At 39.3% G+C, this 24,940-nt stretch overlaps 1 protein-coding gene across 9 annotated transcripts in view; it reads left to right on the top strand.

Annotated features, from left to right (window-relative positions):
• Positions 1-24,940, top strand: part of SNED1 (sushi, nidogen and EGF like domains 1) — a 2,618,914-nt gene that overhangs the window by 811,410 nt on the left and 1,782,564 nt on the right. For 8 of the 9 annotated variants that reach the window (XM_078665627.1, XM_078665624.1, XM_078665625.1 and 5 more), the window contains exon 6: positions 6,226-6,339. The exons of the other annotated variant lie outside the window; for it this stretch is intronic. In XM_078665627.1, the coding sequence (XP_078521753.1) occupies positions 6,226-6,339 (114 nt within the window). The remainder of the gene's footprint in view (positions 1-6,225; positions 6,340-24,940) is intronic. 9 annotated transcript variants of the gene reach the window in all.

The following is a 24,940-nucleotide window of genomic DNA, read 5'->3' as shown; positions in this document are numbered from 1 at the left end:
GGCTATGAACTCTGCGCTAGGAGTAGAGACTGAAGTCTGGAGAGTCAGGGCGACATGTGCCTAAACACTATCTAGTATCTGATGTTTAGAGAACGTTGATATAAACTAAGAGTCAGGAGGGGAGAGGCTAACAGACTCTAAGACTGGAGCATGCATTATTCTACATGTAGTGCGTGTTGAGGAATATTAAATGACCATTAAATGCAGTATTTCCCTTACATGGAGACGTAAAGGCTAGACAATGACGGAAACTATTGATGCGATTCAGTAGCTTAGGAATGCAGAGAAGGAGGGCTGGACTGATAACTAGAATCATAACATACTCTTGGCAGACTAGTAGGCAGAGCCAGGCCGAGCCGGGCACTGTGAGGCAGGAAGTAAGTGAAGGGTCAGGAACACAGGTGGGGGCTGTATCGCTCCTCAGCGAGGGTTCAGGAGACAGGAGCTGAATCTGGTGTCCGGGCCCTTTTGAGGCCTACAAACGGGGACTTTACAATGAAATAACGTGCACACTGAGAAACGTGGCAACGTAGCTTTACATAGGCCTAATACTCGTAGCTTTCACGAGAACTGGGAACTGGCATACTAGAGATGGACACAACTGTAATTGCGTCTTTAATCAAACATGGGGGATACATATGCATATTAATCATGCACACATAGCATAAGATGGGGAACACGTAGGGACACAGAACATGGCAAAATTTACTTTTCCACATCTGGCAGGAAGATGACCTAGTCAGGAAAACGCACCACTTCCTGTAGAGGAGCAGAAGGTTGTCACCTTTCTTAGAGAAATGTTTTGCCCATTTGTACATGTTCTGAGATTCTGATAAGCTGCTATTTATATGTTTTCATCTTGCATTTCTCACTTTGTGTGTTTCTATCTGCTATCACTTTAGTGAAAACCTTGCCAAAGGGCAGCGGACTGCTGCACATGGTCAAACTCAATGAGTAATAGGCAAGGTAGCTGGTTTGTGGGCTGGTTATTTGGTAGCGGAGTAGTACATGGTTGGCCGTTTTGTCCAGCTTACTGTGCTTACTCTTGGTAGCTTGACATGGAGAGTAAAATGTAAGTTGTGTTTGTCCAGAGTAACTCTCACTGCGATCACTGCTTTGCCCTCACGTTGCATGAGCATAACTTAAAACACATACTTTGGATTGTTTTGAACTGCGCCACAAGCTTATTACGTGCTCCAGAATTTCACCTGAAGGTAGCTTATAATTATCAAACCATTTTCATTCAATTATTTTAGGTTTTGCGATGCTTTGGATAGTCTGATTATGTGCCTCACTGCTAAACATTTATAAGAACACAAAGGCGAGACCTATTGGCTATGCAAATGCTTGTTTGCACTGGACTCCAGCCAGCAAATGGTGTTTATTAGCAGCCAGCGCTCTTCGTGCCACAGCACTGGATAGGCACAGCTGAAGAGCCGCTAATATGTGTGACTTTGCATCTCAGTGCCGTGCTGTAGAGCACCACACTGAATGCATTAGTCTAACGTGTGATGCGTGGTACTTGGCAGGGCTGTCTTTAATGGACAAACCCATTAAACTTTCAAAGTAAGATATAGTCTAATTCTTGTCTATATTTAACCTCTTGGCTGCTATTAACGTGACAGCCATGTCAAGAGCGGTCATGTTCAGGTGGTATTGACAGGCAGGTCGCATCAAGCCTGTAGTTGGCAGGGAGTCCCTTTCGTGCTGGCATCAAAGGAACTCCTTTTTTACAGTCGGGCTGGTGAGGAAAAACTTCCCCAGCAGCACGACCTTTTTATTTTTCTTCCTAGTGATGATTAGCGTGCACGATGTGCTGATATTACAAAGGAACTGAAACAGAAATGAGTCCTTCATCTTATTTCACTTTCACTTACATTAGTCCTGGGGGGTGTATCTCAGCACCGCAAGCACTGATTTCGATAGGGAAGATCTTGTTGTAAAGTGGAGAATCTCCCTGTTCCAAAGATATCCCTCCCTATTGGATCTGCACTTCGGGATCCCCATAAGAGGGTAATCCTTAAGCAGGAATCCACACCACTAGACAAGTTTTCTTTTTGGTGGTGGGGGTGGTTAGTGTGGCCTTTTGCTCATCCAATGGCTCAATCAGTCTTACTTACTCCTCCTGGAAGTACATGGGGGTATTTACACCCAATCAGCTCCTCCCAAGGTGGAAGAAAGCCCACTAGCCATTAGGGACTTAAAATGGAAACAAAAAAGGGGTGGAGTGCACACCCACTGAAATAGGGTCATGTTCCCACCCAAAGAGGAGAACTATAGCTATAGTCTTTCTTCCCCCGAGAGGGTAGAAAGCCCACTTGACCCCGGGGATTTCGTTTTAAGAATGGAGTGGGGTCAGACCATCCTGGCATAGGGCCCCAAAGGGGCAGTGCAGCCTTTCTGCCACCATTGGGAGGCAGGTTGAAGTTCTGCCCCTAGTTACCCCCTTTGGTAGAAGAGCCCTCTAGACATTAGGGATTTTACACTACCCCCAAAAAAGGGAAATACCCTTGTTCTGCCCCCTCAGGGGTTGATAAGAGGTCTGCCCCGATTGGGGGTCTGCCATAATCTGCTCCCTCTCTGGTGGGTACAAAGCCCACTAGATAACAGGGATTTCAAAACTGTGCCAAGAAGAAAGGACGGAGTGTCCCGCCTTGGCAGGGGGCCACACCCCCACTCCTTAAGGGGCACTTAAGTCTTTCTGTCCCCTGGGATAGGTGGGGGTTGAAAGGCCATTTCACACCAGGGATTTTACACTGGGACAAAAAAGGCATGGGGCATTCCACCGTGGCATTGGACCATACCCCTTTCCCATCAGGGGAAACTCAATCTTCCTGCACCCCATAGCCATTAGACACAGGGGATTTAAAAATGCTGCAAAAAGAGGATGGGTAGGCCCGTCCTGGCACTGGGCTATACTTCACCCAGTAGCACCACCACCCCCCCCCCCCCACCCAAAAGACACATGCAGCAGAGAGGGGTAGAAAGCTAAATGGAAAACAGGGAAATCATAAAAGAAAATCGGTGAGTGTGGTTCAACCTGGCCTAGAGCCATACTCCCCACCAACAGGGGGAATAAAATGCTTTGCACCTCTGGGGGCAGATACGAAGTGTGTCCCTAGTGGGGGGGGGGGTTTGCCCCAATTTGCCCCAAGGAGGGGATAGAAAGCCGGGGATTTTAGATTTGTGCACAAAAAGGGGTGGGTGTGTCCTATCCTGTATTTAGGTCAAACCTCCACCCTAAAAGGAACACTAAAGTCTTTCATCTCCCCTGAGGGCTAGTGAGTTTGGTCACAATTACCCCTCGACTGGGGAAGACCAGAATGCCCACTGGACAACTCCGAAAAATAGATCCTAAAAAATAAGGAACACAGATTACCATTTATCGAGTCATGCCCCCACTCCAGAACAGGTGCAAAAGTCCTTCTGCCCCTTTGCTAATAAAGCATCTCCATCATTCTGGCAAACATGAGGAAATTTGTATTCTTTTGGGTGTAGTTTTTACATGCGTGCCAGCCCTAGGTGCTAAGAAATAGGTTGATCCTTGTAGATTCCAGAACTTTCTCTCACAGAGATATGAGGAAATATGTGTTTTTAGACAAGGTTTGAAATTTGCAAGGCTTTCTGGATAAAAATATGTTGTGGGATCCATGAAAGTCACACCAATCTGGACTCCCCTGGGTGTCTAGTTTTTAGAAATGTGTGGCTCTGATAGGTTTCCCAAGGCGGCGGCCGAATACAGGCCCAAAATCCGCAGCTAACCACACTGCAAAAAACTGCTAGTTTTTAGTGGAAAATATTGATCTGTCCATGTAGCTGTTTGGGTCCTTTCCTGTTGCGGACCCTGTGCCCACCCATACAAATAAAGTACTGTTTTTATCGGGACAAGATAGGGAACACAGGGTAGTAGAAAATTTGCGGATTCCTGCTGATTTCGCAGCTTTCTCTCACAGAAATGTGAAACATTTATTTTTTAGTTAAAGTTTGAAGTTTTAAGGCCATTGTGGGAAAGAAAGCTTAAGGAGACCCATGCAAGCAGACCACCATGAAGAATCCTGGGGTTTCAGAAATGTCTGGGTTTAGTAGGTATCCCTGGGGGGCACCCTAGGCAAGGCCCAATATCGACAGCTACCACATTGAAAACAAGGTTGGTTGTGGGTTACCAAATTTGATTTGTCCATGTTGTGCTTTAGGCACTTTCCTGTTGCTAACACTTGGCACATCCAGAGAAGTGGGGTCTAATTTTTATCAGGACAGTGTGGGAACATTGGGTGGGAGAACATGTGTGGATTCCCACTTGTTCTGAAACTACCTCTCACAACTCTGTGTGGAAAATAGGTGTGTTTAGCCAAAGTTTAAGGTGTGCAAACCATTCTGGATCAAAATAATTGTTGAGTTCACACAGATCACACAACCTTGAACTCCCCAGGTTGTCTGGGTTTCAGAAATTTCTGGTTTGCTATGTTTCATTGGGTGGCGGCTGAGCTAGGGCCCAAATTCCGCTGCTACTCACACTGTAAAAAAAGTATTGATTTTGCTGTGTGAAATGTGATGTTTCAAGGCTGTGTTTTGGTATATTTTGTATCACAGGCGCTAGGCCCAGCCATACAAGTTGGGTACTGTTTTTATAAGGAGATGCAATGAAATACAGAATATTAGAACTTTTGTTATTATCTATTGGATACCTCTGTAATTTTGGCTTACAAATGTAAGCCAGAGTGCAAGAAAGAACACATTTTGCAAAATACACTCTAAATCACATGATAGTTTGGGTAATCCCAAATTCAAAGGTGTACAAATAACGACTGTTACTTAACGCAGTATATTTTCATCCTTTCAGAAATACATAGGTTTCCCTCATACCCATTTTTTATTCATTATAATTTACCATATGAATTGTTATATGGTCGATACTCATTAAGAAGTCATTATAGACTGCAGCTCAATTGTAGGTTTTTGGTATCGGGTGTTTTCAGAGAATCAACAAACCCTATATTTCCTCATGGCCAGAAAGGTCTACCGTATGTAATACTATATTGCTTTTGTAAATCAGCCATTGTGACAAAAAATTACAGATGACCATTTTGTAACTAGTGGCTATTTTTTTCTACTTATTTTTATTTATTGAAATGATTAGTTTGCTTGGGAAAACTGTGAGGAATCTATGCAAATGACCCCTTGTTGAATTCACAATTTAGTTTATTTTTCCCCCCATGGGTTTCACAAGTGTGTCCAGCACAAATTGAAGTCTGAAACCACAAAAATTGGGACTAATGAACTACTTAGTCGAAAAATTCAAAAACTGAAGTCAAATTTCTTTTTTATAAAACCCTGCTTGTTCGTAAAAGCTGGACGATAGTGATCCTAGTAGAAAGGAAAAATCCCTTGGTGGACAAAACAATCAACAATCAATCTGTGTACCCTAACACAGATCACAGCCCATGTGTTAGAACTTACAGGTTCCCGATTTAGAGAAACATTTATTCCAGGGTAGGTAAAAACTGATATATATATATTTTTTAAAACAACTTTATGCACCCTACTGGTAAACATACAATAATCAATTTTTTTAAATTAATTCTCAATAAAAACATGTGCAATCATTTGATACTACAAAGGACAATATCTCATCACAAAGAAAGTTAAAATCAAATCACTATACTTTTGTAACACCATCAACAATAATTCTATACTCCAATTATACTAAATACATACGGCCAAGCAATGAAACACAGAGAGACAAAATACTCTAGATAGTGATCCTAGCACAGCAAACATTTTGCTTGTCAGTTTTGGGGAAAAAACGTACTCTCTCTTGCAGAAAACACTTTACTAATTTTTCCCTAATATATTTCTATATTTTGGCTATTTCCTTGGTTCCCTCTAAGGGAATATGCAAACCATGTGTACCTTTAGAATCCTCATAATATCAGAAGGACACAAATTTAGCATGGATACTTTTTGAGCAAAAAAGAGTTATGGAGCTTTAAGCATGAACTACTACTAGCATCCGAAGAAGAGCTTAGCACCAGGGAGGGAAAAGCATAGCAGCCACGTCGTTAATTACTGCAGGACTGGTAAGTAAAAATATGAATGCATCTTCAGTGTGCACACTTCTTTGTGTTGTGCAGTATTGTAAGTATCAGCACCTTTGAATTTTTAGATCTGACTCTTTCTGCGTGAAATCACTTTGTGTTGTCTCACATTAGCTTTGCTATGTTTCAGGTGTGAATGAATGTGCCTCGCAGCCATGCCAGAATGGAGGCACCTGCATAGATGAGGTTAATGGTTTTAGATGCTTATGCACGAAAGGTTTCAGAGGCAGCACTTGTGATACAGGTAGGCACAGCTTCTATAAAAACATTGCTATATTATGAATGATTTGTTTGTTTGCCAAAACACATTATTTGATATGATTAAATGTGGTTGTAATGTTATTGTTGCCGCTCTGTCAGTGTCTTATTAGAGCTAAAGTTGGTTGGTATATACCGGAAGCGCTCTGGGCGCGGAGCGGGACGCGTAACGTAAGCGTAACAGGTCATGTGACCTGTAAATAACACTTTTCATTGGTTTAGAACTTTTTTTTTTCCCAAATGATGAAAACCCCTCCTTCTTTCCTCACTCTGACTTTCATCTTTGCGAGAGGAAGACCTGTTTCTCCTTGTTGAAATAATGGCATCTGTAGTAGCTGCAGCTGGTGGACCCCCACCCCCACCACAACCACCTAGGAAGGAAGGACCACCTGCGCAGTTCCTTCCAAACCCAGAGGAAGAGGAAGAAGAAGAGGAAGAGGAAGTAGAGCGGAGGCAGTTCTTGCCTGAAGAGCCCCGGAAATCCCACCAAAAAGACAGTTTTATTTGGCAATTTTATTCATACCCTCAAGGCCAAAAAAAGGTCAATGCCCGACATGTGACATGCCTCATTTGTAAAGATGTTTTGTCTAGAGGTACAGATAAAAAGTATAGTTATGGTAACTGTACTATGCACCGCCATATGGAGAGGTGGCATCCACTCAATTACAGCGTTGCAGAGATGCGTCACCTCCAAGATAACCCACCAACTCCTGTGGCCAGTACATCGGCACAGGTAACTCTATCGGGACCAGAGGCGAGGGAGACGGTCCCAAATATCCAACAGAATTTTGTGCACATGAAGATAGTGTGCCTTTATTGTGGTGACCTACTTTCATGTGCAAATATGAGTATCAATTTGATAAATAGAGCATTTGAAAACCACAAGTGCTCAAAACGCCCCAAGAATTTTTTTTTTTTTTTGCTCCTGTTGAGCCCTTTCTAATGCCTGTTTTTCGTTGTTCCCCCCAAAAATCCCCCCAAAAACATAAAATTGTTCCAAAAAAAAAAAAAATGTTCAGAAAAATAAAAACAAATATAAAACAACAAAAACATTTACAAAAAAGTTCTTTTCAGAACTACCTCCCATTTTTTAAAAATTACTAACATTTTTAGCACTCTTGACCTCATTTTTCTCATGGGTGCGCTTCCCGGTACGCGCACCGGTGAGCGCCCCGTTAGCGCAACAAAAAAAACCCACAAAAAAAACAAGAGAAGAAGAGCATAAGAGAAAGAGAAAGAGAGAGTAATGTTAAGAGACAGACAGCAAGAGAGAGCAACACAGATGTACTGTGTAATACATAGTAAAACAGTGTAAAAGATATAACAAAGTGTAAGAGAGAAAATGAAAAAAATATAAGGCTGTGAAACAAAGAAAGAGAGAAGAAGAATACTAAAGCAGAGGCACATGAAGAATGTGAGTGGCTGTAAAGAGTAAAAGGAAAGAGAAAAAATGATGTACAAATAAAAGGTAATAACGGAACCAGATTTAAATAACACTGGTAAGGGAGAGAGAGAAAAAAGTAGTGTGCATAACTAAAGAGGGATGAAATAAGATGGATAACATCGAATAAAGTTAAAACATGTGGATTGACAGAGAGAAAAAACTAAAAGAAGAAAAGAAGAAGTAACAGAAAGGGAATAATTGAAGCAGCAAAGAAATGTAAATAACGTAGTGTGCTTGAACTTCAGGGAGAAAGCATAATGAACAAGTAGTGAAAGAGTGAAGAGACAGAGACAATTACAGTAAAGTAGACGGACTGAGTGAACGGGAATGAAGAACTGTGAGAACAGAGGTACTGAGAAAAGGAGTGGAAGGAGTGCAGTAAGTAAATCACCCACACAACACAACAGCTACCCTACCTCAAAGCACTCTAAAATATTATTTTACTGTTTCTCTTTGTTTTCCCCTTGTTACGCTCCCCGGTGCGCTACCCATAGTAAAAGTAAAGAGGGGTGATAGAGGGAGAAATATTGAATTAGGATAACACATGGTGAGTGACAAAGAGAGAGGACAAAGAGAGTAAAGGGAACAGTACCTGAATGGGCTTGAGTACAACAGCAAAAAAAGATAAGTAATGCAGTGTGTGTGACTTACAGGGAGTTAGTGGGTGTAGGTCAAAGTGTGGGTGTGTAAGGTGTGTCTGTGGGTGTGGTTGTGTGGAGTGTTTTGGTGTGGGTAGAGATGAGGGTGTGTGAAATATGTGTGAGAAGTGTATGAGTGTGGGGTGTATATGTGTTCAATGTATGTGTGTGTATGGAATGTGTGTGTGTTTTTGAGGAGTGTGTGTGGGAGTTTTTTTGTGTGTATGATGTGTAGGTGTGGTGTGTGTGTGGGGTGTATGTTACAGGTGTGTGTATGTGTTGGGAGGGGGATGAGGTATAGGTGTAGGAGTAAGGTAAATAATTAAGAAAAAGAGAATGAGTAAATAAGCAAAGGAAGGGAACAGAACAGAGGGTAAGTGAAGTGAAGAATAGGGATCAAAAAAAGTTGAATATGAGGGTAAATAATGAAAGGGGAGTAAACGTGGAGGATAAAAATAAGTGAGAGAAGCAGAGTAAAAACACAGGAGTGAGGTAGATTGAGAAAATGTTAGTGACCTTAAAGCAAAGGGTGATAACAAACTACATTTTTTTAGTAATACTTACCATATAATAAATGTAACTATAATTTTTTTTATTACAGTTGGTATCTGTGAAAGAGAGAAAAAAAATATAAGTTATAATTAGTAAAATATGTATTTTAAATTAAAAGATACAAATGAAGAGCTAAAAACATCATAACACTCTATTTAGAAATAAAGTGAGAGTGAAGAACACAGAAAGGGAAATAAACTAAGGTAGAAGGACAAAAAAAGGGAAAAAGAAATAGAAGGAGAGCAAATTACAATGAGTAAGGCATATAGATTCACTAAGAAAAAGAGAGAGAATTACAGAGAAATGAACTGAAGGTAAGAAAGATACTAAAACAATGTGAGTTAGCAAAACTAAATCAGGAAACACAAGTAAGTAAAAAGATAATGACTGAGACAGAAAACAGTCTAATTAATGATGCATTTAGAAGAATGAGGAATAGAAGATAACTGAGAGTAAGTGAAGAACAGTCATAGAGTGAAAGGATGAAGGGAGACAGAATAATATACAACAATTGAAGAAAAATTGGACTGAGGAAGTTATAAGGTAGACACACTAAGAGAAAAACAGAGTGAGGTGGAGTACAATGAGTGAGAAAAGAAAAAAAGTAAGTGAGCATAAAAAAGGAAAGAGAGGAGAACACGACTAAAACAGTGCTACTGAGAAAAAATAATTTGGTGATGAAAGTAAAGAGAAGGACATTGAAAGAAAGGAAATGATGCATAGTAACGGAACCAGAGTAAAAGAAATGGGATGAAGAACGACGAGAGAGGAGCAGTGAAGTTGTTGTAAAAGAAGTGATAGAAGGTAGATAAACACAAGTGAAAATAACACCAGTAGAGTGAGGCACTGAGCACAGAGAAGTAGTGAACGAAAAATAGAGAGAAGAGGTCAAAAGTAAGAAGCAAATAAAGATAAGCGAGGGAGAGTGGATGTCAGAGAATGGGAATACAATTTAATTTACACAATCCAAAGTATAGAATAATTTCGACAACATGTTACATAGTTTATTTTTGCTGTTCTCAGAATATATTGAATTTCACTTAAAGCAGTGAGTTCAAATTACTCATCATATGACAGCGGGAAAAAAAAACACAATCTAAAAGATTGTGTTTTAAAAAAACCCTTACATACTGACAAACGACAAATGTACGCTAATCTTTGATTGACTTACTTTTCCTTGAGGCCAAATAGTATATCATGGAGGTCCTTTTCTCGTTACATAGTATTTTGCTGTTCACTTAGAAATCCATTTCATCGACTTTCTACAAGAAAAGCTCCAAGAACATCTGAAATATTTTCAAAATTTTAATATACTCCTTTTTTTCAGTCATGACTCTTTACTCATTCTTGCACCTTTCCATTTGGCCAAATAGTGTCAGATGTATGAGTATATATGAGTACTCCTCGCGTCTTCATAGGCCAATTACCTTTACCTAAATTTTGGCTGTAAAAACACTAGATATGAATTTATAAAGCCAAAAGGCAAACGTTGTTTGAAAGTCAAATGATTGTCGTTACATTGGGTCCAACCTTTAGAAGTTTTTAAATAGCATGTGTAATGCCCTGATGTTGTAGAAGGACCGTCATGAAAAATAATAGCTACAGTTGCAAAGGTTCTTCCTGATATCGATAACTGAGAAGCCACAACATTTTTAATAGAAGTTGTCAATTTAGTTCCATCAGGTCTACATCGTTGGAACATTAAAATAACATAGTGACCATAATTTTGTAGAAATAATGTGGACAGCATTGCAGACTTACATTGGGTACACACCATATTGTGATCCGCTGCTTTAACTAGATTATTGAAAGACACTGATTTGCAGTCTGGTAAAGTTAAATATATAAATCTTTCAGAGTCTATTCTAGTAGTACTTGATGAAGCACAGTTATCACAGTCATGTTGCCATTGATAAGAAAGGCCAAATAGATTTTTTATATCTACTCCTTCATCTTGTAATACATCAAACATATACATTAAAAATTCCTGACAATCCTGCTGAATATTCTGTGAAAATTGATTTTGACCTGAACATATATCTAGAAGATTTCTAATTTCTGAAACACTTTCTATTTTAGCTCTATCACTACTACATTTCTCTAACACAGAATTCAATAAACAGCACGATGTTTGTTCCCGATTTTCAACAATCTGTCTTTGTAAATTTTGAAGAAAAAAAACAACATTAACTACTACATTAGCATAGCAGTTGACACCTTAACTGTTTTCAAACTGAAATCCAACAACATCTTCAACAGAATCCTTTTTGTTTCTCTTTACAATTACACTTTTATCTACTTTATGCCTTTTTGCTGATACCTCACTGCAATTACTCTCATTTCTTCTTTTTCGGCCTACCACACGTTTTTCAATCAGAGGATATTGAGGCAAATGTGGAGCATACTCTCTTCTTAACCTATTGTATTCTTTTACACAATCTAAATCTGCACAAATCTTTGTTTCATCACACTCAATCAAGTACAATCCTGCTAAAGTTCTGACTCGTGATAATGCCACAAATGCCATACCCTCTTTAAACACAGAACTTCCAATGTTCACCAAAGCGCTATCTACACTTAAACCTTGAGACTTATGAATTGTCACAGCATATGCCAAACAAATAAAAGACTGTTTTCGGCGAACATATAAGTCTTTTACGAGCTAAAATCTAGCTGAACAACGACAAATTTGTTCTATTTCATCAATGTCATCAAATTTAATTTTTAAAATTTCAATTCCATCTCTATTTTTGTAATTCAGAAAACCAACAACATAACCCATTGCTCCATTTACTAGACCTCTTTCAACATTTAAATTCCTTCTTAAAATGACACGACAATTCAAACACACATTCAGAGTCTTTTCAAAACCAGCAGTTTTAGATATAGTCTTCTCTAATGAATCCAATTTTGATTTCAAATTTTCAGACAAAATAATTGTTGCTCCCATATGCTCTATTTTATCAATAGCTTCCAGTTTCACTATCTCTTCATTTTCTAACTGTAACATTTTGTTGTTGAACATGGAACATTCTTTCAGAGTTGGCAACAAACATATGCCAGATTTCTTCTCGTTAATTTTGTTAAATATGTTCTCTGGAAGAATGTTTTCATTTGGGTACAGATTTGAAATTAATCGTGCATGTAAAGCTTCTTTCCCTTGCTGACTTACTTTTCCGATCCTTACATCTTGTAGAATATTTTTATAATCTTCATCATTTGCCTGCCGCATATTTTGAAGCAGTTCTGCATATTTAAAGTTTAACCCTATATTAACGTTTCCGATGCTCCCTAAGCACTTCCTGGTATCTTCATGTGTGAGCATTTTGAACACAGGTTGTCCTTTCACTGGAGTCGACTGCAGAAGATCTCCAAAAACAATAATATGTTTTCCACCAAATAAGACATCATAGTCTGTTCTAAGAATTTCTTGCATTCTCAAATGCACAAAAGCAAGCATGATATTTGACACCATGCTTACTTCATCAATGATAAGAAGTTTCATTTTCTTCAGGACTCTCGAAACTTCGGAACACGCATCTCCTGATAGCTTGTGATACTCCAATTTGTTATCATGCTCCACTGGCAGCATCAGTAAACGATGTAAAGTAATCCCTTTAATGTTATGTGCTGCCAGCCCAGTTGGAGCAGTAACAACACAAGACAGCGGTGATTCAGTCCTTTTCTGCAGATAAGTTGCAATGGCTTTAATCAGAAAACTTTTCCAGTTCCCGCTTCTCCACTCACGTACAGTTGGACAGGCTTAAATGATGTACATGAGCACTCTTTTTTCTCATGACTGAATCCATGTTCAATCTGTTCTGTGACTTCGTCATATATCTGTTTCTGCTCAAGGTTTAGTTGTTTCGCCAAATCTTCTAAGTTAACTTCATCATCTTGACCTTGTTCCATAGCTCTTTCCACCTCATCCATGGCAGTAGCAGCTTCATTTTGGATAATTGGTCCTCCTAGTGGATCCTGACTCAATGAAGCAGAACTCTGACTGCCTTGAGAACTGTCTCTCGCAATCTCTGCAGCAATTGTGGCTTCTTGCTCTATTTCTTCATTCAACATTTGCAGATAATTTGGAAAAACAGGACATTCTATGGTATCCTTCGTTGCATTAAAGGAGTCTTCATAACAGAGAAAATCTCCAAGAAGTTCCTCTTCTTCACGCCATGGTTTAAACAGTTGCAAAAGAGCCAAATAATACAATTCTCTTTTATCTGATTATCACAACTCAATTTGCAATGATTAATCAAATGACCTTTTTTCTGTTTCACTAGACATCCTTCACATCCAATGACTCCATATATTCCATTATTGATATCTTCTCTGATGTTCCTCTTATAAATATATCTCTGCAGAACTTCATAGAGACAAGCGTTCTCAAGGTGATGACTTCTATTTGGATAGTATGTATCCAACATGTTTGTCTTCAAAATATCTGTACTTTCGGGTTCTTTCTCCGCCAAATACTCTATCTCTTGTACAGATTTCAAAACTCGATTTCGTGTTGCAGCAAGACCTAGACTCACCCAAATGATGGTTCTAGATTTGGCATAGAGACTTGCTGACGACAATCGATCAGAACATTCATACGCTCCAATTTCTCGATGCGACAACATCTTCAGACTGTAACTGTAAAGTTTCTTGCTTAGACTCTTTTCATGTGAAATGTCCTCCCACATTTCCTTTAGTTCTGTCTTTTTTTTTTTGTGATGTAAGACGTCACATATCGAGCCACAGCAATAGAGTTGTCAGCAACGAATTGAATATCCATGTTAGCATTCCACATGGACAAAATCACTGGGTTGTAGTCGTTGATGTACTTGGACTCTTCGTTTCTTTTTAAATTGTATGTATTTTTTGGTGATTTCCTTGTCACAGTATGTCGCAGAGAAGACATCAAATTATTTACTCTTCCTTTAGAAATCACTGGTCGTGGCAAGCTGAAACGACATTTTGTGTAGAACTTGTCCTTGTTTCTGAATTTTCGACAACAGTACTTTCCACAACGATGGGATTGAAAGCGTAAAACTTGTTGCCTTAAACTGTTTTCTTCCGTAGTTTTCGGAACAGCACATGTTGAATACTCTTCAATGAAAATCATCACTATCTCATCTGAATCTGTTCCAAATTTGGGTGCATCTTTAATCCACAACAACATATGTATGTGAGGAGCACCTCTCGCTTGATACTCCTTTTTCCAAAAGAAATCCAAAACCTCTCCAAGGGGAGGATTTTTTTTGTTGGTAATAAAAGACATCATAGCTTCAAATCTATGATTAAAATATCTGCATACATTCACTGGATCCAAAGAGCACAGTTCTCCAGGTGTTTTGAATTCTATATTTTGTATATTAGCATTGGCCTCTCGTAGAAATTGAAGTAAGTCCTCCCATGCATACTCGGCACAGCTAAGAGTGAGGAACCATGTAGGAGTTCCTAAGTTTCTTAGCATACATTTCAATTCGCCATGGCGACGGTACCAATACTCATTTGTACCACGCTGACATGCCATGAGATTGATTAGATGAGATTCTAAAATATTATCTTGCAGATTCACTTTCTCCATAAAATCCCTCGCCGAAACATTTTGTAGATGTGCTCCACTTTTCAGAATATGGTTTACTGCATAAGAAAGCCCAGACAAGTCACTTTCATACAGTAGATGAAACAAATAGGGAATGCATTGACGAAACCTTGCATCTTCAGCATATAATCTTACACTTCGATATTCAGATGCAGGAATTTGAAGTGGTCGATCGTCATATCGTCCACCTCGACCTGTTGGAAATAGCTGTGGAAAACAACAAGCTTCCAAACTTTCTTCCCATACACTAATGGTACTTCCTTTTGCTGTTTTCATTTGAAACAAGTCAATTGCATTCCCCATTACTTCTTTGGAATGTAAAGGATGAACAGTATAATGTTCATATATTTCTTCACTTCTAGACACATCAACTTTTTCAATTTGGCCGCCTGAACAATCACTGTCTTCATCTGTAGCTGTTTCCTCTGCTGCAACACATACATCTTTGTAGTACTCATTGTTTTTGACTAAATACAACATTGCCTTTTTGACTTTCCTAACATGCACTAAATCTTGCCAGATTTTTTTACTCTTTGTTGGAACCCCATTAACTAGAATAACTAAAGGTTCCTCTTCTACTTTTTCTATACCAATTGTATCAATATTTTTTTTCAAATCTAGGGGCAAATAAACAACTCTTCCCTTTAATCCTCTCTGCAAATCTGTAGGAGGCAATTTCCCTATCTTAGGCTCCATGCGAACAATTGCCTGAAAAGGATGGACACATTGAATCAAAATAGACTCATATGTATTTAAATCTATCAATTCACAGGGAATGTCTATCAACTCCAGATTATTATGAACAGCTCTAGCAGGCATTCTGTTTTGATTTAATTTGTCATAACAATATTTACAAATACGCTGATCAGAACTCAAATCAAAAGAATTCTCCACCCACAAATAAGTTGCTAAATCTTTCCACTCATAATTATCCATCTTTTCACTTTTTGCATATAAATCAACTAACCTAGTCTGAATCTTATAATGAGTCCGTCGACAACACACACAAGTAAAATTCGGCCTTTCACTTGATTTCACCTTAAACCTGGTAATTTCCTTCTCAAACTTTTCTGTATTTAAAATCTGTACATTGTCTTCCACATTACCTTGAATTGCTGTCTCAATTTCTACACTGTCCTCTTGCTCACGAAAATAACAAATCTCAATTTCTTCACAAATCTTCTTCACATCTAATTCTGTTCCATGCAAAAGAGCACTGTTTAATTGTTTAAGCTTAAGTGCTGGACTTTTTGCATAATACAACATTCTCACTAATTTCCTCATTTTGGTATGATGCACTGCTAACATCCTAAAATGATGAAAAACACTCTGACAGACTTTTCTAGAAAGACAAGCCAGTGAATGGCCTTGCAAACCTGTGATTCCTCTCACTCTGCAAGGATCTAAGTCTTGCAACAACTTCATGTTCTGCTTTAGACTTTTCTTACTATATGTACGTAAGAAATTACAAAACAAATCAATTGATTCCTGTCGCACACTACAAATACTACTACACTTCCAAGTGTACACTGGACCCTTAGTACGTCTCCCTAAAACTCCATCAGATAACACCTCTTCTGGTTCTCTAGGCACAAGTTTCTCTTTTTCAATCGGACAACCGTCTTTCACTTCATACGCTCGACCACTGGTGTCAACTGCATGCACTAAATCATTCTCCTGGAAGTAACTCTCCTCATTAAAAAATGGCTCACAACTTGAACTGTGCATCCATTCTCCAGAAAAAACTTTACAAAAATTAGTCCGATTAATTACTCTTTTCCATCTTCTGTTTGATTTGAAAACATCAATTGTCTTGTTAAGTGTCCTAATTCTATTGATTATTAAAATAAATATTTTTTTCTTGACTTCAAAAGCCTGATCAACAATCTTCTCTACACTTTTCTTTTTCTTATAAAAAGCAGCTCTCTGTTTACCTTTCCTAATGTTTTTTAACAAATTTAAAACCACCCTATTGCGAAACATTCGTCTACGAATGTCTCTAAACTGATTCTGCCTTCTATTCCTATACATATTATTCTCTCCTGCTCCAGTTTTAGGATTCTTTGAAGTTCTCTCCTTCCTTTTCAATTTTACTCTCTCATTTTCTTTTTCTACATGGTGTCCATTATTTTTTCTGAATGTACATATGTTGCGTAAAAAAGACTTAGTTGTCTTACCAGGAGCTTTGTTCCTGTTTTTTGAAGTATCTGTTGTGGAAGAATGCTGTAATTCCGTTGCTGTTTTTGATTTTTCCCGGTTACGTTGTTTCTTTGTCCTTTCCTTTGTGGGCATCTTTGCTTTTTCTTCAAATAGCGATTTCAATCTGTGTTAAAGAAAAACAGTAGCACATTATAGACCACTATTACCAAACAACAAAGCAATGACAAAAAGCAAACGATCAATACAGGGTTTCAGATCAGGTGAGGATTCTCCAGTGGTGCACAAAAGGTGAGGACTGTATTGAAAAATATAGTGGAAGACAGCTCGGTCCACAACTACAAAGAAGATCAGACCTATGTCTAACTCCACTGCACTCTTATACACAGGCTTCACCACCTATGCTTCCCAAGAAAATATTGAGTTATATAGTTATATAAAATTGTATTTTATAAAATTGTGAAGCTCCATGAGAAAGCGTTTGCCTCAGTCTTATTCCTGTTGTGAGGCACGTGCAAGATTTTGCCTCAGTCTTATCCCTGCTGTGAGGCAGATGATTGTAAATAGGATCTGTGCTGTGTTTCCTAAATGTGATGTCAAAAACGATTTTGGAGAAAATGATTGGTTTTTACATTTTTGATTATAATGTGGCGCAGAGGTTTAAAAAGTGACGCATCTACCTACATGCATCAATTTTTAAATATGGAGCAAAAAGGTACTTGTTTGGGTTTTCCTGGGGAGCGTAGTTGGTGAAGCTTGTGTCTAAGAGTGCAGTGGACTAGGCTTCATGAAGCATATACCTGTCTGCATTCTTAGACGCAGGTGTCAATTTGACTCTACAGTGATGTTAGCTGTGTTTTAAATCAGTGTAGGAATCATATTGAGTTTGTTTGCATAGAGGAATTGTATTTTGTAAAATTGTGAAGCTCCATGTGAAAGCGTTTGCCTCAGTCTTATTCCTGTTGTGAGGCAGGTGCAAGATTTTGCCTCAGTCTTATCCCTGTTGTGAGGCAGATGATTGTAAATATGATCTGTGCTGTGTTTCCTAAATTTGATATCAAAAACGATTTTGGGGAAAATAAATGTATTTTACATTTTTGAGTATAATGTGGCACAAAGGTTTAAAAAATGACGCATACATGCGTCACTTTTTAAATATGGGGAAAAAAGGTACATGTTTGGGCTTTCCTGGGGAGCCTAGATGGTGAGGATTGTATCTAAGTGTGCAGTGGACTAGGCTTCATGAAGCATATCCCTGTCTGCATTCTTAGAGACAGGTGTCAATTTGACTCTTTACAATGATGTTACCTGTGTTTTAAATTAGTGTAGGAAGCATATTGAGTTTGTTTACATAGAGGAATTGTATTTTGTAAAATTGTGAAGCTCCATGAGAAAGCGTTTGCCTCAGTCTTATTCCTGTTGTGAGACAAGTGCAAGATTTTGCCTCAAAACACCTGTGTCTAAGAATGCAGCAGAGATAGGCTTCATAAAGCCTAATCCACTGCACTCTTAGACACAAGCCTCAACACCTATGCTCCCCAGGAAAGCCCAAACAAGTACCTTTTTTTGCCCCATATTTAAAAAATGACGCATGTAGGTAGATGCGTCACTTTTTAAACCTCTGTGCCACATTATACTCAAAAATGTAAAAACCATTTATTTTCCCCAAAATCTTTGTTGACATTACATTTAGGAAACACAGCACAGATCCTATTTACAATCATCTGCCTCACAGCAGGGATAAGACTGAGGCAAAATCTTGCACCTGCCTCATGGAGCTTCACAATTTTACAAAATACAATTCCTCTATGCAAACAAACTCAATAAGCTTCCTACACTGTTTTAAAACACAGCTAACATCATTGTAAAGAGTCAAATTCACACCTGTGTCTAACAGTGCAGTCAGGGATAGGCTTCATGAAGCCTAGTCCACTGCACTCTTAGACACAAGCCTCACCACCTAGGCTCCCCAGGAAAGCCCAAACATGTACCTTTTTGCACCATATTTAAAAAGAGACACATGTAATTAGATGCGTCACTTTTTAAACCTCTGTGCCACAATATACTCAAAAATGTAAAATCCATTTATTTTCCCCAAAATCGTTTTTGACATCACATTTAGGAAACACAGCACAGATCATATTTACAACCATCTGCCTCACAGCAGGGATAAGACTGAGGCAAAATCTTGCACATAAAGCTTCACAATTTTACAAAATACAATTCCTCTATGCAAACAAACTCAATATGTTTCCTACACTGAGTTAACACAGGTAACATCATTGTAAAGAGTCAAATGTATTTCTATTAAACTTGCACACATTCTTTATTCCTTTTAAAAAATGTAAAAACTATTTTTCCCCCCAAAATCGTTTTTTACATCACATTTACAACACACAGCACAAGTCCTACGTAGAAGCATTCCATGTCACGACTAAAAATTCACAATTTTACAAAATACAATTACTCTATGCAGTAAAAACTTTTTACCAAGCATTATCAAAAAGCATGACACAAAGCAACATGTAAAGACCACAATTTTCTTCCAAATCTTCTCCATAGAGTATACAAGTCTCTATGTATATTAAATGAATCATAACTCACCTTTACAAATGCTTTAGGAGATTCACAACAGTGTCAGATACACACACCAATATTTCTTTAGCAGAGCAAAAGGTATGTTCTCCAGGCACTGCAAACCATAAAGGCACAGAAAACCTCTAATTCTACACAGATATCCCTTTTTGTTAACCAATTAAAACTCTTCCCTCTCTATTTTCAAACCAACACCCTTCCCCCCCTCAGCCCTTTCTACCTGTTACCATAGCAACTCCCTCCTCACTGAGCTCCCAGGGTTAAAAGTTTATTCTACAATGTTGCAAATCACCTCTGCCAGGATGTTTGACCTGCAAATACACCAGCTTATCTGGTGTAAGGTTTCTTTAAATAACTTTTTTTTAACCATTCAAATTACTTCTTACACAGAACACAACCATGCACCCTAACTTTCAGTTTTCACCTATCTCATTCTACCAATCTTTGCTTGTGATTCAAGAGCACTGAAACTCCACAGTTTTTTTTTTTGCAAACTCCTATTATTCCAACTGCCATTTCTTTTCCACACTTCATCTAACTGCACCAGAATCTCCTCTGACCATGTATTCTGTCTGGATTATTGGACATAGCTATATCCACTGGGCTCAAAGGTATGCTAGTACCAGAAATTTACACAACCTTGATTTATCAAACGTGAACATAAAATGGATTGGCCACAGAGGATTAAAATGTCACCAATTGATTCCATTGGTGAAAACCTTTTTGCATTTGCCACACCCTGACCTGTTAATTGTGCACTGTGGAGGAAATGACTTGGGCACTTTGACTGGGGTAGGTCTGGAAATGCTTTTAAAGGACACCTTTGAGCAATTGATGGCACTTTTTCCACAAACTGCCTTGGTATATTCCAATATATGCCAAAGGCAGAAATGGAAGTGGTCCAACCAATTTTGTCCACAATTTGAAAAAGCACGGAAACATGTGAATAAATCTGTTTCTGCTTACATGAGAGACTATGGAATGGGTTCAATATACAACAACAACTTGCGTTACAACATGCAAGATATTTACAGAGAAGATGGTGTGCACTTCTCAGATGAAGGGAATAGAATATTCCTCCTGAATTTAAGACTGTGCATTGGTACCTACTTGTAGGTACCTAAATCAGCCACAGAACCCAAAAGCCCTTTTCAGGGCTACCCTATCTCTGATCACTCCAAATGATTATCTTTTTCTAACTTTTTTCACTATTTTTCACTATAGTACGCTCCCCGGTACGCTTCCCGGTGCGCGTACCGGGCGCTCCCCCGCGTAAAAAAACAACTTTTATTTTCTTGTTTGCCTATTTCGGCCTCCTAAGACCCCCTCAGAAAACCTAGAGGTCAAGCAGTGCCTACGATGCCCCCTTATACCCATTCCCAACGTTGTTTGTCCTCCATTTTCTGTCTGAAATCTACCGAAACACAAAATGGAGGACTCCCGTAGCGCTGCCGGTACGCGTACCGGGGCGCGCACCGGTACGCGTACCGGGGCGCGCACCGGTGAGCGCTCCCAACATTTTTTAAAAGTTAATTTACATAAAAACCTCTGTAGAAAAGTTCACCAAATATAGAATAGGCAATACTACATACCAGTCCCTACCATTTTCCCAAATTTGGTGGAATTCCATTCAGCCATTTGGCCTGTAGCCCTGTCTAAATATCCTGAGGTAAATTACATAACAAAAACACATCTGAAGTGTTAGAATTGACTACCAATTAAAATGTTACTTTCATTTTCTATTTTTTTCCCCTGACATTTGATTGGTTATGTACATGAATATAAATGAAAAATGAGAGGGCCATTTTGACTACAACTACCTGAGGTACATCTTGAAAGGATTTTCGCATTTTGTCTTCTTCACCTCTCTGTAAAGTAAGTTGATAATTTCTTTTTTTTTTTTTTTTTTTTGTTGTTTATTAGAAATTTTTTATTGATATACAAAGAAGGTCGTACAAAAATATATATATACAGTACAGATAGAGGTACACAGGCGTCGATCATATACATCCATTGTCTATTGTTCTCTAAGTTATTTTTTAAAAACATTTTCTGATAGTTATTTACTGTCCCTCTGCTATAGTTATAGATAGAGATAGGCTCCTCTGTTATATTTATAGATTGACTTAGGCTTCTCTGCTATAATTATGAATTTACTTACGCTTCTTCACATGCACTTTTTAATATTTCTACTTCCTGCCTGTTACCATACATTGCCCAAAGTTAACTTCACTATTAAAAAATCAAAACTACCTGTCTGAACTTAAACCCAACAGTGCCATATTTCTACTGATTTTTTTTAATGCAAATTTCAGCACAAAAATGGAAGGAGAACAGAACGTTTCCTTTGAAATTGTCCTAGAGATGAACAATGAGGAAATCATTGAACCCTATGACTTGGAATTCATGGATGAATCACGGGACCATGAACTTCTACAATGTGTAGAATCTGTGGATTTATTAATTCAATATGAGGACGTTTCTGACAGTCAAGTGTTGGAAGTTATGTTCAGTCAAAAAGAAGACATTTCGGACAGTCAAATGTTAGACGTTCTATTAAATTTTGAAAAAGAATCAGAAAAATAAATTTATATTTAATAATCAAAAATTGTTCGAGACATTATTCATTAATATATGTAATTCATAAACTAGTACCAAATTGATTATAATATAAACTCAGACTTATAGTATACTGTGCAACGTATTTCTGTTACATAATAATTTTGCTCATAGTTACTTCCTTTCTCCCACTATATTATCTCCAATGTGTATTTGACATCTCTTTTTCATCTCCTGCCTCCATGTTGTTTCTGCTTCCCTGACAGACTATGGTATAGATTCCATATACCACAATAACTTCTGTAACAACATGCAAATTATCTACAGAGGAGACGGTGTACATTGACTTTAAGACTCAGCATTGGTACCTACATGTTGGTACTTAAAACACCCAAACAACACAACAACTCTATTCAGAGATACCCTACCTCTAAGCACTTTAAATTATTATTTTAGTGTTTCACTTAGTTTTCCCCATGTGTAGACGTGGGGGAGGTGTGTGTGGGGGATGTGCGGGGGGTGTCTGTGAGGTGTGTATGTGTGTGTCTGTGTGTCTAGGGGGGATGAGGTGTATAGGTGTGTGGGGTATATGGATGTGGGTGGGGATATGGGTATGTAAGGTGTGTGTGTGGGTGTGACTGTGTGGGGTGTTTGAGTGTAGGTGGGAGTGTGGGTGTGTGAGGTGTGTGTGGGGTGTGTGTGGGTGTGGGAGGTATATGTGTAGGATGTGTATGTATGTGTGAGATGTGTAGATGTGTCTGTGAGTTGTCTCTGTGTGTGTGGGGGTGGGGGAGATGTGTGTGTGGGATGTGTCTGTGAGATATTTGTGTGTATGTGCATGTGTGTGTGTGTGTGGTGGAAGGGGGGTGAAGTGTGTGTTTGAGTGTGGGTGTGTGGGATGTGGGTGTGGATATGTAAGGTGTCGATGTGGGCGTGTAGGGTGTTTCAGTGTGGGTGGAAGTGTGCGTGTGTGAACTGTGTGTGGGGAGAAATTATTATTTTAGTATTTCACTTAGTTTTCCCCATGTGTAGACGTGGGGGAGGTGTGTGTGGGGAATGTTTGGGGGGTGTCTGTGAGATGTGTGTGTGTGTGTGTCTAGGGGGGATGAGGTGTATAGGTGTGTGGGGTATATGGATGTGGGTGGGGATATTGGTATGTAAGGTGTGTGTGTGGTTGTGAGTGTGTGGGGTGTTTGAGTGTAGGTGGGAGTGTGTGTGTGTGAGGTGTGGGAGGTATGTGTTTAGGATGTGTATGTATGTATGAGATGTGTGGATGTGTCTGTGAGTTGTCTCTGTGTGTGTGGGGGGAGATGTGTGTGTGGGATGTGTGGGGTGTGTCTGTGAGATATTTGTGTGTATGTGCATGTGTGTGTGTGTGTGGTGGAAGGGGGGTGAGGTGTGTGTTTGAGTGTGGGTGTGTGGGATGTGGGTGTGGCTGTGGATGTGTAAGGTGTCGATGTAGGGGTGTGGGGTGTTTGACTGTGGGTGGAAGTGTGCATGTGTGAAGTGTGTGTGGGTGTGTGGGTGTGGGGTTGTGTGCATGTGGGTGTGTGTGGGACACACTTGTAGGTACCTAAAACAGCCACAGAACCCAAAAGCTCTTTTCAGAGCTACCCTACCTGTAATCACTCAAAATGATTATTTTACACTATTATTTTCACTATTTTTCACCTAAGTACGCTCCCTGGTACGCTCCCCGGTGCGCGTACCTGGCGCTCCCCCCGCGAAAATCGGAAAAAATTTTTTTTTTGTCCCATGGGACCCTTTTATGGCCCCCACATCAAACCTAGGGGGTCAGGGGGGGTGTACCCTGCCCCCTTTTGCTCATTTCCCCCTTTGATTTTTGCCACCTCTTGTATCTCAATCCTACCGAGACACAAGATGGCGGCCGCTGCTGACTGTTTCGAATGTTTACAGACACCCGAGAACCAATCAGCTTGCCGTGCGCAAGTCGCGTGGCGCGCCCGGAGCGCTCCCCGGTACGCGTACCGGGGCGCGCTTACAGATATATAATTTTTTTTAAACCTAAATTACTCAAAATCCACTGGAGCACATATCTTGAGACATAGCAAAGGCACATCGGGCTACCAGTCCCTACAATTTTGCCAAGTTTGGTGCAAATCCATTCAGCCGTTCGAGCTAAAACTGCGACAGACCGCCCTATGGAAAATAACATGGGGAAAACACGTTTTGGGAACCCCCTTTTATCTCAGCCAACGCTTGACGAATCCCCCCCAAACTTTCAGGGAAGGAGCGGAGAGCCGCGAGGCAAAGTTGCTGAAAAATTCAGCCTGATTGCTCAACCGGCGCCAAATTTATTCCAAATAGAATGTTGCGATTTCCCTATGGAAATCGATGCTAACTATATATACCTACTGGCGAGCGCCAGTAGGTAATATATATATATATATATATATAATATATATATATATATATATATATATATATATATATATATATATATATATATATATATATATATATATATATTACCTACTGGCGGTCGCCAGTAGGTATATATAGTTAGGATTTTTTCCCTATGGGATTTTTGAAAATTCTATGTCTAATAACTTTGGCGTTTGTGGACGGAATTGGCTGAAATTTTCTGGAAAATGGAACATTTTGTTTCTGAGCAGCCACTGGAAATTTGGGGGGAGTTGGTACAGGGGGGGCCGAGAAAAAAGGGGGGTCCCAAAACATGTTTTTAACATTGAGTTTTCCATAGGGCGGTTAGCCTCACTTTTAGCCCGAACGGCTGAATGGATTTGCACGAAACTTGGCAAAATTGTAGGGACTGGTAGCCCGATGTGCCTTTTGTAGGTCTCAATATATGTGCTGCAGTGGATTTTGAGAAATTAACGTTCAAAAAAAGATATATATCTGTAAGCGCGGACCAGGCAGCGCCCCGGTACGCGTACTTGACGCGTAACGGAACTTCGCGTAGCGAAGTTGATTGGCTCTCCGGTGTCTGTCAACATTCTAAACAGTCCGGAGCGGCCGCCATCTTGTCTCTCGGTAGGATCGAGAGACAAGAGGAGGCAAAAGC

Source organism: Lissotriton helveticus, chromosome 11 (assembly GCF_964261635.1).
Source record: "Lissotriton helveticus chromosome 11, aLisHel1.1, whole genome shotgun sequence".
Classification (NCBI taxonomy): Eukaryota; Metazoa; Chordata; class Amphibia; order Caudata; family Salamandridae; genus Lissotriton; species Lissotriton helveticus.
The sequence above is the reverse complement of the archived record's forward strand: the minus strand, read 5'-3'. Positions and strand labels throughout refer to the sequence as shown.